Consider the following 26,429-nt stretch of genomic DNA (forward strand, 5'->3'; position numbering starts at 1 on the left):
TTTTCCTATTATGGAATTTAATGGCTACCGTCAACTGTTTGATTGCCAACATTCTTTCAAATATCTTCTTTTGTGTTCAACAAAGAAACTCATACAAGTTTAGAACAATTTGAGGGTGAATAAGCGATTTTGGGGGGAACTATCCCTTTAATAAAATTAGTAATAATAGTTGCAGATACCTGTTGTAATGTCAGTCTGTGTTCCCCTAACATCTCTTGTTTTAGCAGTTCCCCATTATGTCTATTAGTCTTCCCAGGTGTCCCCGATTAACCACGCCCCCTTGTTATCTTGTTTAGCTTGTTTGCCCTTGTATTTAAGCCCTGTGTTTCAGTCCAGTCCTTGTGAGTTCTTGATGTTGTAGCGTTGATGTTGGTTGTCCTGTTCCCGAGTCCTGTTCCCGAGTCCTGTTCCCGAGTCCTGTTCCCGAGTCCTGTTCCCGAGTCCTGTTCCCGAGTCCTGTTCCCGAGTCCTGTTCCCGAGTCCTGTTCCCGAGTCCTGTTCCCGAGTCCTGTTCCCGAGTCCTGTTCCCGAGTCCTGTTCCCGAGTCCTGTTCCCGAGTCCTGTTCCCGAGTCCTGTTCCCGAGTCCTGTTCCCGAGTCCTGTTCCCGAGTCCTGTTCCCGAGTCCTGTTCCCGAGTCCTTGTCAAGTTTGGAGTTTGTTTAATAAAGTGTGCTGCAAGTGGATCCTTAATCTTCCTTGTCTCAACCACATCGTAACATTAGCGTGATCATATACTATACAGCTAGTAATAGAATGTGGAACAGACATTAGCATAGCTACTTCAGGAATTGAAAAAAGCAGCAAAAATAAAATTGCATATCTTTCCAGCCCTGAAGATTTGCTAAATATTGGATTTTAAGGATTGACTTTAAGTAAATGTTAGATGATGGCAAACGTAATCTTAATCTAAAAATAGAGGAAATTAACTATTAAATATACAATACTTTTATTCTCCAATAAATTAATTATCTTATGTCGGCAATAAACATTATGGTACAGATATATTTTGCATCCCTATCTAAATGGAGGTAGAAAGACAAAATGCTCTAGTTTGCATTTCTGCTCATATCTCCACTGGTCTTCCAGCAGTATTTTCTTTTTTATGTGTGTTGTTTGTTGTTCCTTCCTCTCCATTAAGCTTCTCCGCCAAGGTCTCGCGGCACATGCATTGTTTGTTAGCAGCCTGGGCAAATATAAAACATACTCTGCTACACATGAGAGATAACTGCTTGATAAAAGCTGAAGATGGAGAGCTGGAGGACATACCGTACTAAAACCCAAAATGCCCATTAACCCCTATTCATTTCCCAAACCAACAGCATTTACTGCACTATCAAAATATCTTTTTTTTTTTAGAGAGACAGGTCGGTTCTAGCTTTAGCACGTGCCATTAGATTTGCTGACTTGCCTTCTTTTTGTGCTCTGTGATTCTCTGTTTTGGCAGCCTGCAGCAGTGTGTTCTCATAAACAAACACACATTCGGTGATGTCTGCAGACAGGACACTCTCTGCATACCAAATATCTCCCTACCTCTTATCTGGTTCTCATTCTGTCAGCGGCATTGCATGTTTAGCATTACTAGCCTCTAATCCCAAGTTGCTCTTTTGACTTGGTGATCACAAAATGTCCTTTACAACTCTTCAGCTTTAGGAAATGATGGCTCAATATAAAATGACATGCCTAGATTGTGCAAGCCACAGTAGCTTTTTTAGTGGAACATGTTACAGAATTGTAAAGATGTAAACCAAACACTGGGCTTGGACCCAAGCAAAGCCTGGTTAACACAAACTTACCGTCACTCCAAAGAAGTTGGTTTCGTTCATCACATCCAGGACCATCTTGCCCACCTCTCGGTCATCCACCGTGAAGTTGTGGTACATGTCGTGCCTCTCCTTGTGTCTGAGGAGCTCCATGACACGGGTGAGGGTCTTCGCTATCACCCAGATGCCATCGTAGGCAAAGCCGTGAAACTTGCTGGGCTCCACTCCTTTCTGCTCTCGCTCTCGGTTGTACTCCCTCGCGTACTCCTGCGGCGTCTGAACACACACAGTGCTGCTTTACAAATAAGGAAGCCCAAGATGATAAAAAGAGAGAAATCTTTTAAAAAATTTGTTTAAAACATATGGACCAGGTTCTTGAAACTTCCATTTTTTAAATAATCTATATTTTTTTCTGCTTAACATTGTTACATTAATTCCTGTGATGGCAAAGCTGAATTTTCAGCATCATTACTCCAGTCTTCAGTGTCACATGATCCTTCAGAAATCATTCTAATATGCTGATTTGCTGCTCAAGAAACATTTCTTAATATTATAAAATGTTAAAAACATTGTGTGTGCGTGTGTGTGTGTGTGTGTGTGTGTGTGTGTGTGTGTGTGTGTGTGTGTGTGTGTGTGTGTGTGTGTGTGTGTGTGTGTGTGTGTGTGTGTGTGTGTGTGTGTGTGCGTGCGTGCGTGCGTGCGTGCGTGTGTGTGTTTGTGTGTGTTTGTGTGTGAAAACAGTGATGCATTTTTTTCAGGATTCTTTTATGAACAGAAAGTTCAAATAACAGCATTTATTTTAAATTTAAATATTTTGTAACAATGTTTAAATTTTACATTTAATAAACAAGAAATGTAATCATAATTGCATCTTAAATAACCATGAATGTATGTAACTTCATATTTTCAAAAATGTTTTTCAAGGTTATGAAAATATGTATTTGTTAAAAAAGATCAAGAATATCAGCAACTTGGACATGCTGGGAAAATTAAATAAAGCCGATAGTGAGAAACAATTGAAACTGAAATTCTGAAAATGCAGAATTTTTTCCTATAGCACATGGTAGAATTTTTTTGTCTGTCAGAAATCAGAAATGTCCTTCATAACTTGTGAGATCCCAACGGATTGCAGACACTCACTCTTCCTGATATTCCCTTTATCTGTTTGGCACTGAGGGGCTCGAAGTCCACGCTGATATAACCCTCCATGGCTGTCAACAGCTTCTTAGTGGTGCAGTTTGTGGAGTTTGCCTGTTCCCACCAGTTCCCCTGATACCATCCTGGGATGATCCACTGGTACTTACTGCCATACATGTTAAGGTTATAAGCCTGGAGCACACACATGAGATCAGGGACTCAACAATCATATAATTTCAAACAAAAAACAACTGTTAAACAAACTGTATTGTGACTGTATAATGACACAGTTAAACGTTTCTATGTACAGTCTATTAAATAAATCCAAAATTCCTCAATTCAACAGGTCTTTTGCAGTAAATCTAAGGCTCATGGTGCATGTTATGGTGACTAAGTTTGGCTAACTTACACAGCAGAAGACCTTAGCGGCCAGATTCTCATCGAACTGACCAATGATGATCCGAACATCATTATCCTACAGAGAGGGGGCAGAGAACAGAATTTAACGGGTAGTTAATGGCTAAATAATAATAAGATTTAAATATAACAGATATAATGGTGAAACAAATGTCACAATGAAAAAATAAAAAACCTAAGTGTGCTTGTAACTACTAAGCTGTATCCTTAACCCAGGAATTATTCTAAAATATAGAACATGAAATTCCAATCTGTCATTGTTTGAAAAACAGGTAGTCCAGCCCCACTCATGCTATTGGTTGAAATGTTGTTAGGTCACTCCCACTTGGGCCTCTCAAACAAACAGATTAAATTATACATTTTACTTTCAAGGAAACATGTCCCAGACACTGGAAAAGTAGTGAACACACTCTACTCACTTGTATGGAAATACAAATACAAATCCTTGGGCCAATTCCCAGTCCTATCTCTTCCGTATCATTAGGGGCCAAGCACTGAAAGTGTGTGGCGTTCCTATTATTAGTATTCTTCTTCCGCTCTGGGAGTCTATGGCAGCCCATAGAACCGCTTGCGGGAAAGTTATGAAATTTGGCACACATAGAGGACAGCCTGAACTGTAACCATAGCAAATTTGGAGTCTCTAACTATATGCCTCTCCACCAACTGTCCAAATTTTCACTCATGTTTATGTTAATAACTTTTGAACCATGATGGCTAGACAAAAAAATATTTTCCTCTGATTCCTTGGCTCAGGACGATTCAATTGCACCATATGACGTCATTTGCCGTCATAATAATTTTCCAGCCACTTTGAGTTTTCAAAAAAACATACTAATTCCAAGTCCTCCTAGGCCATTGCTCCGATTTTCAGAAAAATTTAACCAAATCATCTTCAGACCATGGCGACAAAAACGTATGGAATTCATGTCGATTTGTCGAACCGTTCACGAATACTGTGCAAACTAATTTTATGTAGCAAAAACAGACTGTATCTCCGCAACGCTTTATTCAGACCAAACTTGGTACATGTCATCACAAGTATGAATTGAGGCTACATGCTGCAATTCGGCACAGGACCACCTACTGTTCTAGCTAAACGTTAATGCCCAAATGTCAAAATATTAAAAGTAAGTGGCAAGAAAATGCAAACAAGTAAGGTGTGGGTAATTTTTTATGTGTTTATACATGTAAGTGTCAATAACTCCAAAATGAAATTTTGACCACACCTTTTTTCAAAATTTCACCAAAGTTGACACACACAGTTATGGGCTCACTATGAGGACACATAAAAAACTGTGGGATTGTGCCTCTTGTTGGCGCTATAGTAGAACAAAAAAATTGCCATTGACTCCAGTACAGTATTCTGATATAAAATGCTATACTTTATGAATGCATTAGCTGTCGTTATGAGTCATCGGCACCATGCCCTGAAGGTACTCAAAAGATTTCGAGACAGCGACACCTTTTGGTCAAAAGTTATAATGAAATTTCCAAAAATGCTAATAAATTTTAAATAAATTAGCCTATTGCAATTAAACTGGTCTTAATATATCTCTTAGATCAGGCCGAGAACACAGATACATAGTTTGCCATATTTGGCCAAACTTCCTGTCCGCCATCTTGATTTTCGTACTTTTTTTCAAAATACTTTTTCGAACTCCTCCTAGACCGTTTGTCCGATTTTCACTAAAATTAAATCGTATCATCTCCCTAAAAATTATGGATTTCGTGTTGATAGACAAACCGGTTTTGGTATACCGCAGCAGCAAATTTGAGGCATGATGCCAAAATGACTATTCAGGCTTTATCTCAGCAATACCTTGCCATATTGACACCAAACTTTGTATGTGTCATTGTCACCTCACTCTGACCACACCACATCAATGTCGTATCTACGGCACCTATTGGTCGAAAGAGATAATCCATTAAATCATATTTTTAGTTACTGTATATATGATTATTCAGCTATTTTGCCTTTAATTATCTTAAAATGTCTTTAAGTGCTCCGTGCTGCAGTTGCTCTGATACTCCCAGCCATTTTGACATGTCTTATCGTCTTCTTGCACTTGGCCCCGATAATTGCTGCTTGCAGCAATATTTTTTGTCTGTTCTTTCACTGTCTCTATTAATAAAATGCCCAAATGCTTCAAAAATAAAGCAAGCAGGATTTTCATGAGAAAAGCTGTTAAAAAAAATCCAAAAATACTGTTAGGGTGTGTAGCTTTGCTAGGTGAGACATAACGACCAAATGTATTGGTTACAATAGTATTAGCACAATAGTATCAGCAGTATGAATTGCTTCATATCCAGAAAGAGAGAGAGATCTGCATCTATAACCAGCATTTATGCTGCATGATTTAGTCTGTAAATAATTTAGCCCACTTCAGCATTGTTTCATTTCCACCTTGTCCAGTTCTGCATCATGATCAAGATCAATCCATCACTAGAGCAGGATGAAGCCAAGACTGAATCCATGAAAATGCTCTGGACGCATCTGTCATGTGCTAAGGGCTATGCTAATATTCAAGATATAAACCTGCATATCCTTCTGAGGTTATTAAGTATCCTTTTTTCTCATTCTGCGCATCAGGAACTAATAACATCCCTCTCCACCCTATGAACTATATTGCCCTTGATTCTAGCAAATGCCAATGAAAATTTCAGGTGGAAGTCAGACAGCCTTGTTTGAGGGTCACCGCAGCCCCATCCATCAAAAGATGTGTCACAGTTGCCAGGATATTGAAATGCCCACCAGCGACTTTAAGAAATCATCTCTGAATGTATTTTTTTTTTTTTGCTTTTTCCTCTTGGGATATCATCCTCAAGCAGGAGGCTACGGGAAGAGCATTTAACATGCACAACTAATGAGCTGCTCAAGATGAAAACTATCATGTTTAAGTAGAAGAGAAAATAATGACTAGGGATGGGAATCGAGAACCGGTTCTTCTTCAGAACCGTTGCCCAGTGAACCGATTCCTTGGAACCGTTAGCATGCTTGCTTAACGATTCCTCTTATCGGTTCTGCTCGTTGCAAATGTGTCATTACGTCACACACGCGCAACGTTGTTATGGTTATATTTCACGCGAAAAGACGATGAATATATGATGAATACGGTCACTTGCAACACTTGTAAAATTTCAATTTCGTCAAAGGGAACTACCTCCAATATGCAGAAACATTTGGCCACACAGCATGCAATTCATTTGACGCGAGTGTGAGTAATTAAAAATGCTCCAACTACTTTAAAAGCCTACATCTGGGCACATTTCGGGCTTTTATGAACAACCTGGTAAGCATAACCTGGAGAAGAGACAGTGCGTGTGCGCTCATGTCACGCACAAATAGAATATGCAGGAGGTAATACCACTAACTTGAAATACCACGTTAGCCGTGTTCACTCGAGCTGTTATAACGCCTGCAGATTCTGACTACTTTAGAGTAAGCATGAGCTCCAATATCACCCGGATCCGCAGCCAAAAACAAATCATCCACCCGACCTAATGTTATCTGGTTTAGGTATCCGCACCCGATGGTCAAATTACAAGTATTCTGTGTTGTTACGCGTGATTATAAATGGATGATCGTCTTCAACAACGGACTCGTTGACGGATGCGCGCGTCTCAGGGTAACATTATACACTGATGAATAAGCGCTGCTTTTAAATGAACATTTCTTTAAAACAAAATTGAATTGACAGAATTTCATTTTCTTAATGGCATAAACAGACTTTAGTCCCATGAAACTTTAACTGGAATGTCACAGTTTCTGTCACTGCGACTTCCCGAACAGGCCAACACACACACACACGCGTGCGCACGCACACATCACTTTTGAAGTAAAATTGAAAATTGGATGCAGTGCACCGTAATGCATCGAGATCACGAATTGAACTGAATCGATGACATGATAATCGTAATCGAACCGAACCATGAGACCAGTGTAGGTTCAAACCACTAATACTCTGTGCTGTGTCTTCTGATCAGATATTAAAGCGAGTTAATACAAACAAACACATTTGTACTTATTCCCTCACCCAATGAGAATCAATAAGAGAATCGATAAGGAATCGAATCGATAAGCAATATCGATAATGGAATCGGAATCGTTAAATTCTTATCAATTCCCATCCCTAATAATGAGTGATGTGGGTGGGCTAGCAACATCTCAGAAAACAGTAGCGTTTACAGGTAAGATCACAGCAGATGCATTAAAACTGATCCCAGGCCTGCTCTAAACTCGACAATAGTGGCATAAATGCATTTGCAATGGAGTCGCAATCAAACACTGTTTGAAAGTGAATGTGTGGCATGTGGCAAACAGTTTCCTTCAAATGTTTCTCAGAGACTGTCACATTTGCCACAAAACCACACTCTGCAGTGGTGCCAAAGAACACGCTGAGATATTGGAACTATAGCGTGAAATACTCCCGCATCCCTTTTCAGGACCGAATGCTTGGGTCAAGCGCTTCTTGCTTCACAATCAGCAGCCGTCACAAAGCCTGCTGCTGCTCCCGACGGCGTGGGCACTTAACCTGAATCTGTCCAGCTGTGTAAGTGGCTCCAGCTGTCCTGGAGTCCTGGCAGACACAAGCTTCTTACACCCAGTCAAAAAGGAGACTGGATCGACGCCAGGCTGCCCCAGGACCTCGCTCACCACTCGCTTTTCTTTTATTAAGAACATGGTTGTGAGACTTTCCCACATTTACATAGCGAAGGGTAGCCCATCTACAGTGGATGTGTGTTTCAAAACTCTCATAAAAGTCTCTTTGTTGATAAATAATGCAAAATGGGTAACTGCTGGCCCAGACTCGGTGCACAGCCATTTCAACGCTGTCAACTAGTCAAAAATCTGACTGTGTAAAATTTGAAGAAACATTTCATCAGCAGTTCTTTGCCATTTGGGGAATTTCGATAATGGAGGTACTAAGTCAGGCAGGTAATAGAAATCATAATAGTTTCCGGTGGAAAAAAAATACTCAGCAAAAAAGCTGGGAACAAACCTTTAGTTGGAAAATTGCAAAGTAAGAGATGCAGCAGTCAGCAATGGAACCATGGCTATTCAGATCATACACCGATCCAAATAAATTGATCATGACATTCCTGCCACTGTATTTGTTTATGATAATGACTAAGAAACTATTTCAGCATTCTCTTCAAGAGTCATCCAAAGCTTAACCCGTAATGGTTAAAAAAATGACACCGCAACTCATTAGTATATCATTACCATAATATGGAATAATTAATATAATAATTAGCTTAATAGGGAACTGTCAAAGCGTAATGTGGCTGAACAGAAAGTGAGAAACAGACTATGAAGAAAAAGAAAAATGTATATATTAAGTTATTTTGCATTATATAAAAAACATAAATTGTTTTCTCAAGGAAATTTTTTAAATAATTTATCTTATTAAATTCCATAATTTGTCTTATTTTGGGGGGGTTTTCAGCAAAAAAATTAAGACTAATTTGCCAACTGGTAATTTTTAGGCACAAATGTAACAAAATTCAGCAAAATTTTATGCCAGGGTTCTCAAGTCTCACGCATTGGCCGTGAGACACATGCAATTCAACCAGTTCACACGCTCACACGCCACACTGTGTATTTCTCACGCTGAAAAGGCAATGCCACCCAAGCTGTCCTGCAAGCTTTATATATAACGTTATATACGAGGCGCAGGCACACAAAGTGAAGTTCCCTTACGAAGGGAACTCAACGATGCGTCCATCGACGCCATGGGAACGCCCCCAGCGTGACTGCGTCTGAAGCATCTATGTCAACTAGTCCAATGGAAAGAATGAGCGTCACGGGCGGGTGACGTCATGACCAGGATATGATAAAAGCACATCCGGTGCAAACCGGCATTAGCCTCTGTTGCCTCAGCAAGCGATCTGTGTCAAACTGTCTGTTATATTTACTGTTGTCTGTCTGATATAAATATGGAAACTAAACAATTGCACAACTCTGTGTTCTCCCTGCTCGCGCTATTTAACGAGTAGGGACACACACGAGCTTTGTGTGATGTGTTTGGGAGTAGAGCATGCGGTATCAGCCTCCGAGGGGGCTGATTGCAAACATTGTGAGAAGCTTTCGCTTCGCATGCTCCGCTCCCGCCTGTCACTTTTCGAGGAAAGTGGCCGGGCTCGCAATTCTCAGGGTGACAGGTCCCGCGTCTGCCGAGGCAGCGCGGAGAATGCATTCCTGTGGATCGCGAATAGGATCTCTTTACGGGGTTGGAGACGGGTCCGCGGATCTTATCTCCTCCCTTTCCACGAGGGATCCAGTGCTCTCTCGCCGGTCTCGGAAGCCCGCGCTGCGGTCTCTTCCGCCCGGGGAGAGAGAGAAATCAATGCTTCAGTGCTCTACCTCCGAGGAGGTAGATGTGCTGGGCATTGAAAGTGACACAATCATGGGGGAAGTGAATTTGCCATCTCTTTCCCCAGCGTATGAGAAATATATATAGCCTATATATATATATATGATAGTTTATATATTATATATAAAATAAAGTGAATATATATAAAAAATATATATAAAAAATAATAAGCTGGTGGAAGTGTTTACTAAGGCTGTAGATAAATTAAATATTTATGGCCAGCAGAAATAAGGGGGCACTCGTCCTAAAAATAAAATAAATTAAACGAGTTTCCTTCCCTCTAAAAAGTTTTTCCACCTCCATCACGGGGCCTTCCATTTTTCCCGATCTGCACAGCGAGCTGTCTAGATCATGGAAAAAGCCTTACTCCTCTTGTCTTTTAGCCCCCACATTCATGTATATTCAGATATTTGGGGGTTAAGAGGGTATGGCTATGGGGCAATACCCCGGGTAGAACAGACGCTTGCGAGCTATCTGTCTCCCGGTTCAGTATCGTACCTGAAGGCGTCGGCTTCTCTCACTAACCATTAAAGAAAACTATTTTTTAATCTAGTGGGAAAAGCATATATGGCAGTGGGTCTAGCATGGGCCTGCTTGCACACCATAGCAGTGCTACAAGCATATCAGGCTGACCTGCTGCGGTATTTGGACAGAAGTGAGGGAGTTTGGCCCGATGGGGTTTGAGAACTCCGTCGGGCCACAGATTTATCTCTCAGGGATGGCAGCCCTTGTGGTCACTGAGAGACACCTCTGGCTCAATTTGATGGGAATCATAGAGAAAGATACAAGATAATCTCTCCCTCGCTATGTCCAACCCCCTGGGGCTGCTGGGCGTGAGCAGCTCCAGCCGTCTAGTTTCTCATACACAACACAGCAGCCAAAGCCTTCAAAGCAGAAGCCGGATCCGAGGACCGTTCTTCACGCTGAGAAGGCTGCGGCTCAAAAGAAAACCGGTGAGGGCAGCCCCAACCGGGGTGGAATGGTGTACACCTCATTATACGGTGCCCTTTCCATCTCGGTGCCCTCAGGGGACCGTTCTGCCAACCCCGCCACCCTTGGTGCTTCGGGGCGCAGCGGTCTCCAGCGAGCTTCTGGCGCAGCGTCAACTCGACATTGCGTCGGAATGCGCCCTCTGAGGGGGGTTCGAAAACAGTCAGTTCGGGTGGTTCCTGCCAGTATGCTTCAGGTCCCCGAACTGGCTGTCTTTATTACACCAGAGGCCAGCCTCGAGGGGCTGGTTCCCTTGGTAGATTTTCTGGCAGCGCGGAAGCTACTGCCAAATATATCTCTATGGGTCCTGCAGTTAGTAGTAAGAGGCAGATTTGGTTCTCGTCCTCCAGGCTACAACGGGGTGTTGCTCACGTTAGTGCATTCCGAGCAGGCTCTGGTAATGGAGCAAGAGGTAAAGGCCCTGTTAGCAAAGAAAGCTATAGAGCAGGTGTACTCACCCGACATTGCGTCGGGTCTTTACAGTCGTTATCTCATTGTTCCAAAAAAGGATGGAGAGCTGCGTCACATACTAGATCTTCGTCTGTTGGAGTGTTTGGTGCTGGAACTCAAGTCCAAAATGCTGACACTCAAACAGATCGTGACTCAAATCAGATCCGAGGACTGGTTTGTCACGATAGATCTAAAAGACGCATACTTCCATATCTCCATCCTCCCTCAGCACAGGAGGTTCCTGAGGGTTTCTTTGGGGCAAAGAACACCAGTATCAGGCACTTCCTTTCGGTCTAGCTCTATCACCCCGCACATTCACGAAGCGTGTAGACGCAGCTCTGGCCCCGCCAGGCTGCAGTGCATATGCATTCTGAATTGCATAGATGACTGGCTGATTCTAGCGGAATCAGAACAGTTAGCGGTTCGGCACCGAGGTGTCGTTCTCGCTCCTATGCAGATGTTGGGGTTGAGGCTCAATGCCAAGAAGAGTGTGCTTTCTCCAGTACAGAGAACCACTTTCCTTGGTGTGGTATGGGATTCAGTGACGATGCGGGCCACTCTGTCGCCCGTTCGTGTAGCTGCTATCCTAACAGCCACAAAAGAGCTGAGGCTAGGCCAGTCACGCACTGTAAAACAGTTAGAGAGACTGTTGGGTCTTGTGACAGCAGCATCCAACGGGATAACTTTTGGCCTGCTGTACATGAGACCTTTACAGTGGTGGCTCAGGACCAGAGGGTTCTCCCCGAGGGGAAACCCACTTCGTATGATCAAGATCACGCGGCGGTGTCTCCGCACCTTGGTTATATGGAGGAAACACTGGTTCTTAACCCAGGGTCCGGTGTTGGGAGCTCTTTGCCATCGAGTTGTGATCTCGACAGATGCTTCCCTCACCGGCTGGGGAGCGGTATTGGAAGGCCGCTCAGCTCAGGGCTTGTGGAGGAGTCATCATCTCTCTTGGCACATGAATTGCCTAGAGATGATGGTCGTCTTCAATGCGTTGAGACATCTCCTCCCAGACCTGAGGGGCCATCATGTATTGTTCTGGAACAGTGACTGTTAGGCCTCAGGGCAGCAGCGTCCAATGTGATACCCTTTGACCTGCTGTACGTGAGACCTTTACAGAGGTGGCTCAGGACCAGAGGGTTCTCCCTGAGGGGAAACCCACTCCTTACGATCAAGATCACGCGGCAGTATCCCCGCGCCTTGGTTATATGGAGGAAACTCTGGTTCTTGACCCACAGACAACACGTTGGTGGCCTCTTATTTTGGTCCCTCAAGAAATTACGCTGTCTGAGGGCAGTGTATATTCCAGGGGGGGCCAGAATATTGGAGCAGACACCCTGTCGAGGCAGGGGCTGAGGCCAGGGGACTCCACCCCGAGGCGGTGGAGCAAATATGGGAGTTTTACGGCCAGGCAGAAGTGGATTTGTTCTCGTCTCAGCATACGACGCACTGTCCACTCTGGTTATCCCTCACTCAACCAGTCCCCTCGGGGCTGGATGCTATGGTGCAGACGTGGCCGAGGCTACGTCTGTACGCATTTCCCTCCGTTGCTCTGCTCCCAGGAGTTCTGGAGTGAATCGGCCAGGATGGAATAAGCCTATTTAGTAGCACCACCCTGGCCAAGCTGAATTTGGTTTGCGGACCTAATTTTTCTCCTCGACGGACCTCCCTTGGAGGTCCCGATCAGGAGAGACCTTCTGTCTCAGGCAGGGGATGCAATATTGCACCCCCGGCAGGGGATTTGGGAACTGTGGGTTTGGCCTCTGAGGGGGCCCAACTCATAGAGAGTGGTCTCTCAACCGAGGTTGTTTAGACCATTCTAAGCTCCAGAGCTCCCGCTACGAGGAAACTATATTCACTATTTCGAGAGTTTTTCACTTCTTGGTGTTACCAGCGTCAGTGGGATCCGGTTAACTGTTCAGTAAACACAGTATTCGAGTTTCTGCAAGAACGCTTTGTATCAGGTCTATGTCCTTCCACGCTTAAGGTATAATATGTGTGGCGGCCATTGCGGCTTTCCACGCCCTGGTGGGTAGTACATTTTTGGGTCGAGACCCCCTGATCACTCGTTTCCTTCGTGGCACTTTGAGGCTGAGGCATGCAACTTGCACTAAGGTGCTGGCTTGGGACCTTGCAATAGTTCTAGAAGGCCTATCTGGGGCTCCCTTCGAGCCCTTAGATTTGGTCTCAGAGAAGTTCCTTTCTTTTAAGACTATTTTCTGCTAGCTATTTCGTCCCTATAAGAGTCAGACCTTCAGGCCCTTTCGGTCCCCACCTGCCTTGAGTGCACCGGGATGGCCAAGGCAATCTTACCCGAAACATGGATATGTTCCAAAGGTGCCTACCATTATTCCGAGGCCTATTGTGCTGCAGGTTTCTGTCCTCCCCCATTTTTCGGACCAGGAAAAGCTGAACCTCTTGTGCCAGTGCGAGCACTGGACACTTATGTTCATCGGACTTCTCTGTCGAGAAAATCCAACCTATTGAGCATATAGATAGTCGAGACTATTCTTCTTGCTTGTGAGTCTTCTGGCCAACCATTTGGTGGTCAGGGCTCATTCCACTAGGAGTATGGCTTCTAAGCGTATTATCTGGAGTTCTCTCCAAGACGTTTGTGATGCGGCGGGCTGGTCCTCACCGCTCACATTCATGAGGTTTTACAGCTTGGACCTGGATGCTGCCCCAGGTTCTCAGGTGCTTAGTGCTTAGTTACAACAGACTGACACTCAGGTACTTGGAATTCTGGCGCTTTGGGTATTCTCGTTCCCATGGCGTCGATGGACGCATCGTTGAGTTCCCTTCGTAAGGGAACGTCTCAGGTTACTATTGTAACCATAGTTCCCTGAGAACAGGGAACGAGACGATGCGTCACCCTGCCATACTTCCTGCATCCCTGTGATCGGCTTGCTTCGGCAATTTTCGAAGCTAATGCCGGTTTGCACCGGATGTGCTTTTATCATATCCTGGTCATGACGTCACCCGCCCGTGACGCTCATTCTTTCCATTGGACTAGTTGACATAGATGCTTCAGACGCAGTCACGCTGGGGGCGTTCCCATGGCGTCGATGGACGCATCGTCTCGTTCCCTGTTCTCAGGGAACTATGGTTACAATAGTAACCTGAGACGTTTCCTGCCGCCAGCACGTATCTCTGCCAGATTGAGTTCGTTACTAGGCAACATAGATGCGCGAACACACGGAAGTTGACGGAACATTATCGGCCACCGTACGTTCGTTGCTAGGTAACCAACAACATCGCGCGAACACACGTCGTGATGGAGAAGGGAAGTTGGAAGAAAGCTTGCCTTACATTTTTAGGCTATAACATTTAATATATAGCCCATCGTATACATCATTATTGATGCAGTCAAAAACTCTACAACTACTTTGCAACCAGGACAGATGCTTTGGCTCAGTTTGGCTAGCTTACGTTATCTGAAACTAAGAGAAATGTTAGTGGCTATGGGAAGGAATGAAGATGTATTTCTTCATTTTATTTTAAATTATATATTATACTGCATTAATAGTCTTTCTAGTTACATTAAGGCTACATGTATTAAATCAGAGTGCTCTGGGTAATATTTTATATCCTGTCAAAACATGTTTACAATTTGTTATATTTTTGTAAATTTTGTATATTTGTAATTTTGAAATATAACATTAAGGAGTATATTTGATGCGATGAATTGCTCTGTCATTTATCAGATTTACCAATTGTTATCATTTCAATTTGTGCTGGTTAATTATGAACAATGGGTAAAATTGGGGGGCGGGGCTCCATTGAGGCTCCTCCCCTAACCGCATGTGAACTCACCCCAAGCTTTTGATAAAACTTGAGAACCCTGTTTATGCTCAAAATAAGAATTTCTTTTGATTTGATAATAATTGGCCCAAGCTGAAACTGATCTCTGAACAGAAAGTTACATATACTATCTATCTATCTATCTATCTATCTATCTATCTATCTATCTATCTATCTATCTATCTATCTATCTATCTATCTATCTATCTATCTATCTATCTATGTATATATATATATATATATATATATATATATATATATATATATATATATAGACATGTATGAGTGGGACATTGTGGACTTTGAGCTATTCATGTTTTCTTAGTGGTGCCTGTAAGCTTTCTTACCTTCAGTTTCTTCACATTCACACAGGGATCATTAGAGAAACTCTCAGTGTCTGCAATCTGGATGTCTGCCTTCTCCAGCTCATTGGTCAAATCATTCCGCACCTGTCAGAGAGGGAGAATGAGTGAGAAAGGGAACTAGAAATGAAAGAGAACTGAATGAAAGCAGGGTTTGTGGATGGTGAACCACCCAGAAAAGTACCCAATCAAAGGCAGCACTCCCTTCCTCTGATACATGTCTCAATTCACTCTAATCTCCTGCCGATCTGACGTTCCCCCTGCATCCCAATCAGCCTGGAGCATCTGTGGAAATCTTTCCTCCAATGATCCCACTGGGCTTTGGATAAAACATGACTCCAACCAGCTTGGCTCCCCACAGACTTCATCCATCTTTGTCTATGGATGCTTTTGAAAAATGGACCAGTTCCTTGCAAAAAAAAGTCTAAATCCCTTGTTCCGGCCTCCACAAAGATTTATGGAGTGAAAATCAAAGCATGTACTATACTGAGTGCCGTTTTTTTGTTTAACACAAAAGGTGTTAAGAAAGGGATCTTTTCATACACTTAAAACCACTTGCTGGAAAAATTCCAACCCATCATCAAGACATGGGACACACACATTACCCAAAAATACACTCAACATGGGCTGTAACCAGAGTACGCTGTGTGGTAAAAGGTCACAAGTACTGTTTGGTACAGGGTAAATCTCTTAGAGAAGCTTTATCTTTAAACTTATCCTCTTAAATACAGTCATACATTTTAATACACACATTTTTGCCTGTTGAGTCATAGCTTTTATCAGCATCTCACTCCATAAGTGTTGTGTTTTAAAGATCACGAGACCACTAAACCAACCTAATAATTCAGAGATTGAATAGTTGACAATTCAACCCACCAACTAGTCCATTTTGAAAATACACTACCTTTCAAAATTAATACTTTTATTCACAAGGGCGGATTCAATTGATCAAAAGTGATAGTAAAGACATTAACAATGTTACAAAAGATTTCTATTTCAAATAAATGCTGTTCTTGTGAACTTTTTATTCATCAAAAAACGTAATATACAGATGTAAACCTGTTTAAACACTTGGAAAGATCTGTTGATCTGTCTCGGCTGACCACTCGAGACATATGTTAAAACCAGGAGTAAACGATGTCAGATTTTGGCAGAAACCTGAACTCATTCTGGCAGACGTTACCTGAAAAGCCTGGCTGATCCACATTGTCTTGATTACTGATGCGTTGCGCATAATTTGTAGCTTAATGCTGGCAGATCCTGGAAACCCCTTTCCACACGAGCAAGTGTGTGTGTTTGTTTGTGTGGGTGTACGTGTATGTGGATCTCACGAGCATGTATACGCAATAACTGTGTGCTTGTGTGTGTGAGCACAAGAGACCACCTGATTTAAGCAAGAGGAAAGAGAGACAGAAAGAGACACAGAGAGGGACGGGTGGGCACTGTAGTAAAGGAGCTCCAAAGGATTATGGGATTTGAGAGCTGTCCTAAAGCTGAGGAGAAATGAGCATGATGTGATGTGAAATTCATAATGCATTTATGCACTGACCTGTCAAATGAACCCACAGAAAAACAGGAAGCCACATAAATCAGTTAGGGAGACATAAGAGCACAAAACTGGCTGTCAAGAAGCTCTACAGGCTAATTTACCATAAACCAGACATTATTCTCCATCTTACCCAGATATACAAACTGTGTATGCCATAAATGCCTACAGTTTAAGGTTTCCAAAGGAGACCACAGTCCAGATTTCAACACAACCTATTTATAATTTATCTAAATGAATTGAATAAAGTCCAAAACATTTTAGGTCACCTATATTGACAGTGTGCAGATAATATGGTGTTTTTGGCAGGGTTTTTATCATTAACTAAAACTAAAACTAACTGAAATATGTTTAAAGGTGCACTATGTAAGTTTTTTTTAGTTAAAAATTAATAAAATTTAAATAACGAGTCAATATATCATCAATCTTGTGGGGTAGGCAAGGCCCCGAAGCATCCATCTGTTGTATCCTTCATTTTTACAGGAAGCGAAGGAGGCATTTTGAATTGGGACACAGCTATAGTGTACCTTTAAGCAGAGGTACTAAAATTACTCAAACTAAATCTGAAATAAAAATAAAGCTAAAATGAAAACTGAAAATATACAAATAAAAGCCAATTCAAAATGTGAATAAATACAATAATAATCGAAATAATAGTAAAATAAAACTAATAATACTAATACAAATTTTTTTTTGATAATAATACCATGTTTTTGGATAAAATTTAATTAATTGGTATTAGCTTTAGCCTCAGCATTAGCCACACTCCTCACTTTACAAAAGTGATCCTTTTCTTCACAGCATCACAGATATCAACCAGTCATCATGATACCAAGAAGCAACATGTTCTCTTTAGAGCTGCCAGGCTTGTAGATGATGAATTAAAAGGACTAGCGTGGGTCACAGTTTGTTGTGTCGCTGCCTATTTTTCAATCATTTTCTAAACCCAGAGCAGTCCATCATCAGCCACATTTTCCACACTGCTCAGGTCCCTGTGAGACCGAGCGCCACGAGTCTTTGATTCGCTGCATTCGGAGATATATAGGAAAATGTGTGAGTGTCAGCCGGGATCTTCTCTGTGATGCTGACGGCACGATGAGCTCTGACAGAGGACAGTGGCCTGATAATGTGACCCGCCACTGACAAATCTCATCTGTATATGGGCACTGAGGATGCAAACTAATATTATTTATTATTTAACATAACTTATAGTAGAAGCGGATGCTCAGAGATTTTTTTTTTAATTGAGCTGAAATGTTTCGTTTTATTAGGCATGTCTGATTTTGAAGCATGTTAACTAAATTTTTACACAATACTAAAATTATTTTGAGTGGTTTTAAGCACATTGCTAAAGTGTCAGAGTGGTTTTAAGGTAGTCAAAGGTATCTTCAATATTTAAAACAATATTTATTAACACATATACCAAATTTGGTATTATTATGGTTTTATTTTTCTTACTAAACACTGGCAAAAGATTAACCATTTTATTCAGTGATATTATTGTATTAACAAAACTGTCAACCAACTAGTAAAAAACCCCAAATAAATTATATATATATATATTCACTATATAAGAAACTACTGGTTTTGAAACTACTTTTCCTTATTATAATACCTTTATCTACCTTTTACCTTAATTTATGTTTATACATTATATTATATATCTGATATTACTTTTTAAGAATGTCCCCATATTTTGGGGTCCTCAGACTTTAAAACACCTCATTTAAATGAGGACATACCAGACCGCATTATAGACTTTTATATACAGCTAATTATAAACCTAATTATAATGTTAGCCTACCCCGCCTTAACCTTAAAATATTTATAATTTTACCTTTGAGGACATCCCCAAGGGGAGCTTCAAGGGACAATCTTGTCCCCAAAGTACAGCTAAGTAAACATACAAGCACATTTTTCCTATTCAAGAAACCCTGGACACTCAAAACAAGCAAAGACAAGAAAAGAGACTCTTGATGTTTAAAGATAAATGTCCTATGTGCGCTAATTTTTGTCCATGTGAATATTTTGTATTGCAATATTCCCACTGGCCTCATGCACCTGTGTTCTGGGGGACAGATGCGAAAGAAAGACACATTCAGTCTGATGTAACTGTGGACAAGTCTATACTGGATTGTGCAGTAGCGTCGGGATTCCCATGTCCTCTAGGAGCAGCCAACGCATCAGGATAATTCAAACACAACTCAGGCAAAGAGCGAGAAAAAGCCAACACGTTCAATGCACAGCTGAGGCCGAGGGGACATATGCATATATTTATAGCACAGGTTTTAATGAGCCTTTAAACTGAAACAGACACGAACAGACACAAAGCACAACACAATGGCCAACGCACGCACACGAACTGATCCACACAGATATAGGACTGCTGCCCATGAGGTCCGATCCATGAAAGGAGGATTGGATGACTTGTGCTTGGATCATCTCCTTAGGGAATGCAATTAGCTCGGCTGAGCCAGCCGATTGTGCTTGTGTTGCCTGAATGTTTAATCAGTGATCAAACAAGCAGAAACTTCATTACACACACACACACACACACACACACACACACACACACACACACACACACACACACACACACACACACACACACACACACACACACACACACACACACACACACACACACACACACACACACACACACGCGCGCGTACACGTACACCTGAATAGAGCCCCATTACTGAAGCTGCTGGAGTGTGTCCAATAGGTCACTAATGGAGCACCTTGGTGTAAAAGAGGACAGAGCATGTACAGTAGAGAAACCATATGGTGACCTGCTTAAAACACTCGCTTTATCGTTTCATTTTCACCCATTTAGAGAGAGAGAGAGAGAGAGAGAGAGAGACGCAAGTGAGATAGTCACACAAACCATAATATCTGTGTAAACATTTGCTTTTAATTACTCCTGTACGCTAGATGGGATGCAGGCAAAGGATTAAATACTTTCAGAAATTCAGATATAGGGAATGTGTCTATGATCACATTTAACTTACATACATGAATACGATTTTAATTATCATTCATGTCCTTAGTTTACATGTGTAATAATTGTCAAACATATAAAGCTATAGAAACGTGGCAAATTTAGGCAATTTTCTGAACAAAGTACATAAGACTCAAACTATATATAAAATACAGTTTTATAAGAAATACGATTTTATCCTTAATTTAAATAATAATAGTTACATAGTAAATATATATGGTCATATGTTATTTACAATGTAAATATTTCTTATGTAAATTAAGTAAATTTAAAAAATGCATATTATAAATGCACTTATTTCATATTTCACTTTTTCATATATAAATATGCATTTCATAAAAAATATTTGTTATATAATAAAGCAGATTTTAGTCTCTCAGACAGACAGACAGATAGATAGATAGATAGATAGATAGATAGATAGATAGATAGATAGATACATAGATAGATAGATAGATAGATAGATAGATAGATAGATAGATAGATAGATAGATAGATAGATAGATAGGAAGTGATGCCCTCAACACCTCACAGACAACTACTGTAAATGCACAGCAATTTATTTAGATAGACAAAAACACACAAATGCACACAATCCTAATCAAAGTGCGAGGCCTGACAAATGGGTTTAATTCCTCATCGGGGGCCCAAGTCATCTAATCTTTTACCACATAAAAAGGGGATTGGGTCTTAATCTGTAAAACAGCATACTGGTGTGTGATTCATGCGGGAGTGTGAACAGCCTTTAATCCACTTATTGATAGACACTCAGGCAAAACACTGACAGCCTCCTGCAATGTGTCCGATATCAAGCAGCAGACAGGACAGGTGCTAAATTACCTCACTGGAACAAGCTGAGATAGAAAACCAGAGCATTCATGCACACACACGCACACACGCACGCACGCACTAATGCACGCACGCACGCACGCACGCACGCACGCACTAACGCACGCACGCACGCACGCACACACACACACATTCTCACTCACACACACACACACACACACACACACACACACACACACACACACACACACACACACACACACACACACACACACACACACACACACACACACACACACACACACACACACACACAAATCAAAATATCTTTGTTAATTAAAGAAAGGATTCCATATACGCAATTAGAGTGAAGCACTTCTGCTTTTGAGATGAATATTATTAATCCTCTTTGACACCAGCAGTCAACCCAAGTCTCCAAGAAAAGGCCAGCAAGTGAGGTTCTAGATCCACACCTTCTAATTTGTGTGACACAACAGATGCACCTCCTCCTGAAATGTCACATCACACACACAGGGCAGGCAGCTATCCTGTGATATGGCACCGCTGAGGGTGAGAGAGCGAGACACTGGTATGCTAATCAGGCTTCCAGTGCCCTCCTCAGGCAGGATGCTGATGGGATCAGTGTCTGTTCAGCATCTCCATCCAGAGGAAAAGATAAAAGGATTTACACCTTGCACAATTCATCCTGGAGCTCCTTACCTCTCCAAAGGCAAGAGCACAATGCTATTTGTTCATTCAGATACAGAGCATTACTGCTTAATTATTTATAGTATTTACTTACATATTTATAAATACATATGCATATTCTTGAGACATAAGACAACTTTGCCTGACATTAATAAAAAAATAAAAATAAAATATATATATATATATCCGTGTTTTATCCGATATTTATTTTATCCGGCAAAATCAAAGTCAACCTTAAACTTGAACATCCTCTATATATAATTCACCTGCTATTTTCCATGTCACAAGCATGGTATGTCAGCTTCTTCTCATAAATTGTAAAGAGCTTGTTTATTTATGATAACTTCCCTGAGTCCTATAGTAAGCTAGCATCCTATATAGCTAGCATCACAGATAGATTGGCGAATGTAATATGTTGGTATGAACCGACAAATAACAAGAAAGATTAATTCATTTCAGCTTGAAACAGTCCACTGTGGGCCTTTTCCCCACAACTTTCTATCAACAACATAAAACTGCTGTGTCAGCGTTATAGTTCTCAGAGCAGCAGGATTTGCTAGCACTAGCAGTACCACTGATCCATGGCTAGGTGGATCTGTAATGATGATCCAGGTTTTAGTTCTATCACCTGAGGAATACTTTGAACTCTGACAGCACACGGTTACTATGGAGCACTCGTGTGAGAAAGAGATGCTAATGTCTCTCTGCCCCTGGAGGGTTTCAGCTACATGTCCCATTGGAGGAAGGAATTTCCGCAGGCTCACAATAAACACACAAACACACACGACACGATTCCTGATCAGGTTATGTATAAATGTCTCAACCTATCAATGCAATCTACGTCTAGCTCACTCATTGAAATGAGATCGAGACTCAATTCCACAGGGAAATCTTACTGGGTCTATTCATATGAAATACAAACAGAAGGAAAATTATATACACCCGCACTCAAACAGAAAACAATAGGACTTATATTTCTGAGAAGCACTCTTCCAAAACGTGGTGGGCAGGTAAAGCTGTTTATGTGGAGCAATATAATATCTCTATATTTCTACAATACTTAATTTTCCCAATGAGATGGCATCAGTTAAAGGAATATACCAGGTTGCTTCAATACAAGTTGGCATATAATGTTGAATACCATAAAAATAATTTAGACATGTTCGTTTGTTTTCTTAAAAAAAAAAAAAAAACCTAGGTTGCATTGAGGCACGTATAATGGAAGTGAATGAGCCCAATTTCTGGTGGAATTAAAAGCATAAATGTGAAGCTTTTAAAATATTTTTTCTGTTAAAACTCGAAAGTTGTTCTTGATATTTTTTTACGGCTGTTTTAGGGTTAAGCTATAAGTTGTCATGGCAAAAAAAAGGAAAAAAAAGAAGCAATATTTGATATAACTTTAAACACAAAAGGTTAGGGATTTTATTAACATTAAAATCATGTTAACATTCATATTGTCTATGTCTTGTGGCTATACTATTAAAATCGGACCATTAAATATGGATTGGCTCCATTCACTTCCATTGTGCTAAATTCACTACATTTTCATTTAGTCACTCCAAGAATAAGGACATAAAACATAATATCTACTCCCCACAAACATTGATAACATTTTAGTTTGAAGGCTGAGCCAGAATATCATGATTCAAGATAGATTCAGAAAGAGGGCAGGTTATTTTCCTCAACATACCTCAGAAAAGCGCTGGACATCCTGGGTCAAGGTTCCCACTCTGCTCCAGTTGTAAAAGTTGAGAAACTTCACCACAGCGGGGTTCACAGCGTTGTCTGACGGGACTGTCCTGAAGAAATTTGGATACTTTTTCCGGTCTGCCAGGACAGGAGTTGTGGCTGCAAAAGAAAGCTGAAAAAGAAGAAGGCTGAGTTTAGCCAAAGGCTCATCAAGATAAATCTGTTCCTTCTTTTTCAGTGACAATTTTCTATGTAGGTGACAGTTATAATAAGTACAGCTCTTATCTGCTTGAATGACCAAAATCTACAAAAATAAACTAAAGACAAAGGTGTGCAACATCACAGGATATTGTGAAGTATTGTAAAGGGTTATTAATAGTTCACCCAAAAATGAAAATTTGGTCAACATTTACTCACCCTCAAGTTGATCCAAACCTGTATGAAATTCTTTCTTCTGTTAAACACAAAAATAAGGTATTTTGAAGGATGTCGGTATCCAAACAGTTGTGTACCCCATTGATATATGGAAGTCAACGGGGTCCATCAACTGTTTAGTTACCTATATTCTTCAAAATATCTTCCAAATTAGAAAGAAATTCATACAGGTTTGGAACAACTTGAAAGTGAGTAAATGATGACTATTTTCATTTTGGGGTGACTATCCCTTTAAATGTTAAACAGCACTGTGGCGTATTTGGACTGAGATTGTGTTCACATTCAACTTTCTGCAGCATGTTGGATCGAAGGCAAATGGCCGGCCCATAGCCAGTGTACCAGACTCCAGGAGTCCACATTGTAGGTGTGAATGAATCAACACACTAACACGTCTCTATAAAAAGACAGCTCTCACACCTTTGGTGAGTGCCCGTGGTGACTGGAGCAATGAACGTTTGCACTGCTGATGGTCAAACTGAGCATACCAGCTTGCGGATGCAAGTGTGTATTAAGATGCATTATCGAGCATTGCATATTGTGTTTGCACTCCATAGGGTTCAACAATAAGAATTCAGGCCAGTAGTTCAGATTTTTACTTGCACTGCCAACATTTACACCGACCCCAGCACAAAAATATAATATTAATATATAATATTACAGTACATATTTTATTTTTAGAAAAAAATTAACAAAGTATCAGAAAAATATATTAATAATTTAAATGAAACATTTTACCTTAAAAATCTAACAATTTTTTATGAATCAAAAAATCATATTTACATTTGTAAATAGTTATAATTTGTTTTAATAATAGCTGGGACTTTTACAGCTATAATGTAACTCTTTGACAGTTCTAAACTTATTTTTCTGGGAAATGATGGCAGAAGGTAAGGAATGATATTGATTGTTATTGGTTATGATTTTTAACCCATTTTAACTCATTGTTGATTTCCGCTCCATCTAGCTCTTCTCGGCCTCAATATTAATATGCTTCTTTTAAAAAGCTTCAACGTACTGTTCAAGTATTGCATGCTAAGCATGTTTAAATCTTTTGAGCTTTCAAAAAGGGGACTGTTTAAAAAAGGCTTCACACATTTGAAGACTTTTTTGCTCAAAACATGCCCTCTTTAATGTTGTCAAACACCAGGCAGAGCATTTTAAGCCTCGGCTGGAGTGAAAAACAAGCCCAGAACGTCATGGTATGATTTTTATGCTCCCGTCAGTAGATTAACAAATGTTCCTCCGGTTATAATACATCCTGAGGGTTGTTAGTCTCTCAGAGATAAACATATGGAAATGCTTTGAGTTCAAATAGCAAAAGCCGTCTAATACTTGTTAAAGGAGCACACTCTTTGCTTACAGTCATAAAATGTCTGTCGGCTACGTGGCTGCACATTCAATTCCATGAAATTTTCATCGCAAGGTAAAAAAATCTAAGCTGAATAGTGAAAGGAAATGTAATCATTCAAAAGCTAGATGTTGATGTTTTGTCAAAATGTATATGGATGGCTTGTTGAATTTGCAGGTGATTTAAGCAGCAATTTACACATAGTACTAACATAGTAAACTGCATTTCAATGCCACAAGGAAGCACCTCAATATAAAAATGTGACAAGTTCTATTCAATTCTTGTCTACATCAGGGTTTTACCTGTAAAAGAACTCTGTATAGGACATTTATTTGCTTGGGATTGGATCAACTAAATTACTTTTCCTGTGAATAGAATTGAGGGTGAAATGGAATTGGCTTTAGCTCTGGAGTGTGCGGTGGCCGTGACCCTTGACCTCTGTGAACAGTGTCTCATCTCCTCTCATTTGTGGCCCCTCTGGTGAATGAAGTGGTGACGTAATCACATGAACACTGTGCTGAAGGGAACATGGTCTGAATACAGCATGTTAGGTCTACTTTCTTATACAAGGAAGAGATTCAGTCAGGTCAAAATTATTTGTATAGCGCTCTTCACAATACACATTGTTTCAAAGCAATTCTACAGAAAATCATGATGCATTGTCATGCATTTAGCAGATTACAACTAGTTCACATTTTACGATAAACAATAAAGCAGTTGAGATTTGCTAGATAGTATTGCCCTACGCAAGTATAATGTATGTATGCTAATAAAGTTATATATCTATGTTTATATATACAGCTCGGCAATAATATAGTTAAATTTTGTAAGGCAGTTGAGATTTGCGATATAGTATATATCGTTTTACGTGAGTGTAGTGTATATATGTATGTATGTGGTTATATTATATATAATTATAGTTGTATATAATATATAAGTATAATATATAACTAACTATTAAATTGTATATAATACATATGAGCTGTCTTGATGTCTTCTACATAGTCAGCACCCAAACCATCATAAAACCTTATAAGTGACCATTTTGCCTTAATCTCTTGATTTGCTTGATGTCATAAACACTTATCAATGTTTAAAGAGACAGTGCATCCATCATGTCATCAAATATACCTTTTTATGTTCCAAAGAAGGAAAGTTTGGAATAACATCAGGGTGAAGTAAATGATGACCCCGAATTTTCATTTTTAGGTTAACTGTGTTTCCACTGAACACAAAGGGATTCAACAGACACTCATTTCGCCTTAAAGTGAACGTATTTGACACATTTTCACAGTAGAACCTCCTTACGGATTCATGCTGAATTTGTCATGCAGTGAAGAAAAAAACTGCCTCTTAAATCTTTCCCTCATCTCACAATAGTGCGCTGGTGTGTACACACCCTGACAGCCAGAGAACTCGTGAATAACAGTCTAACATTTCAATGAATTCCATTAAACCCTGTTAGAAACATTTAGACCTGTGACTATTTAGACAAGGGAACAGACAGATTTGGGTAAGATTTATTTACAATGTTATATTACATGGGAAATGTGTGAACTAAAGCTATAGCTGACAGCAGACATCAGTGCTGACATAATCACACCACCTGCTCTGCA

The 26,429-nt window shown here is 40.6% G+C and overlaps 1 protein-coding gene across 1 annotated transcript in view; it reads right to left on the minus strand.

Moving 5' to 3' along the window:
* Positions 1-26,429, minus strand: part of gabbr2 (gamma-aminobutyric acid (GABA) B receptor, 2) — a 241,708-nt gene that overhangs the window by 71,819 nt on the left and 143,460 nt on the right. Inside the window, exons 3-7 of the mRNA XM_077196192.1 lie at positions 23,032-23,202; positions 15,280-15,381; positions 3,307-3,372; positions 2,901-3,089; positions 1,794-2,036 (exon numbers count right to left, since the gene is read on the minus strand). Coding sequence (XP_077052307.1) covers positions 1,794-2,036; positions 2,901-3,089; positions 3,307-3,372; positions 15,280-15,381; positions 23,032-23,202 — 771 coding nt within the window. The remainder of the gene's footprint in view (positions 1-1,793; positions 2,037-2,900; positions 3,090-3,306; positions 3,373-15,279; positions 15,382-23,031; positions 23,203-26,429) is intronic.

Source organism: Siphateles boraxobius, unplaced genomic scaffold (genome assembly GCF_051911475.1).
Source record: "Siphateles boraxobius isolate OS27281-9 unplaced genomic scaffold, OSU_SipBor_1 35, whole genome shotgun sequence".
In the NCBI taxonomy this organism is placed as follows: Eukaryota; Metazoa; Chordata; class Actinopteri; order Cypriniformes; family Leuciscidae; genus Siphateles; species Siphateles boraxobius.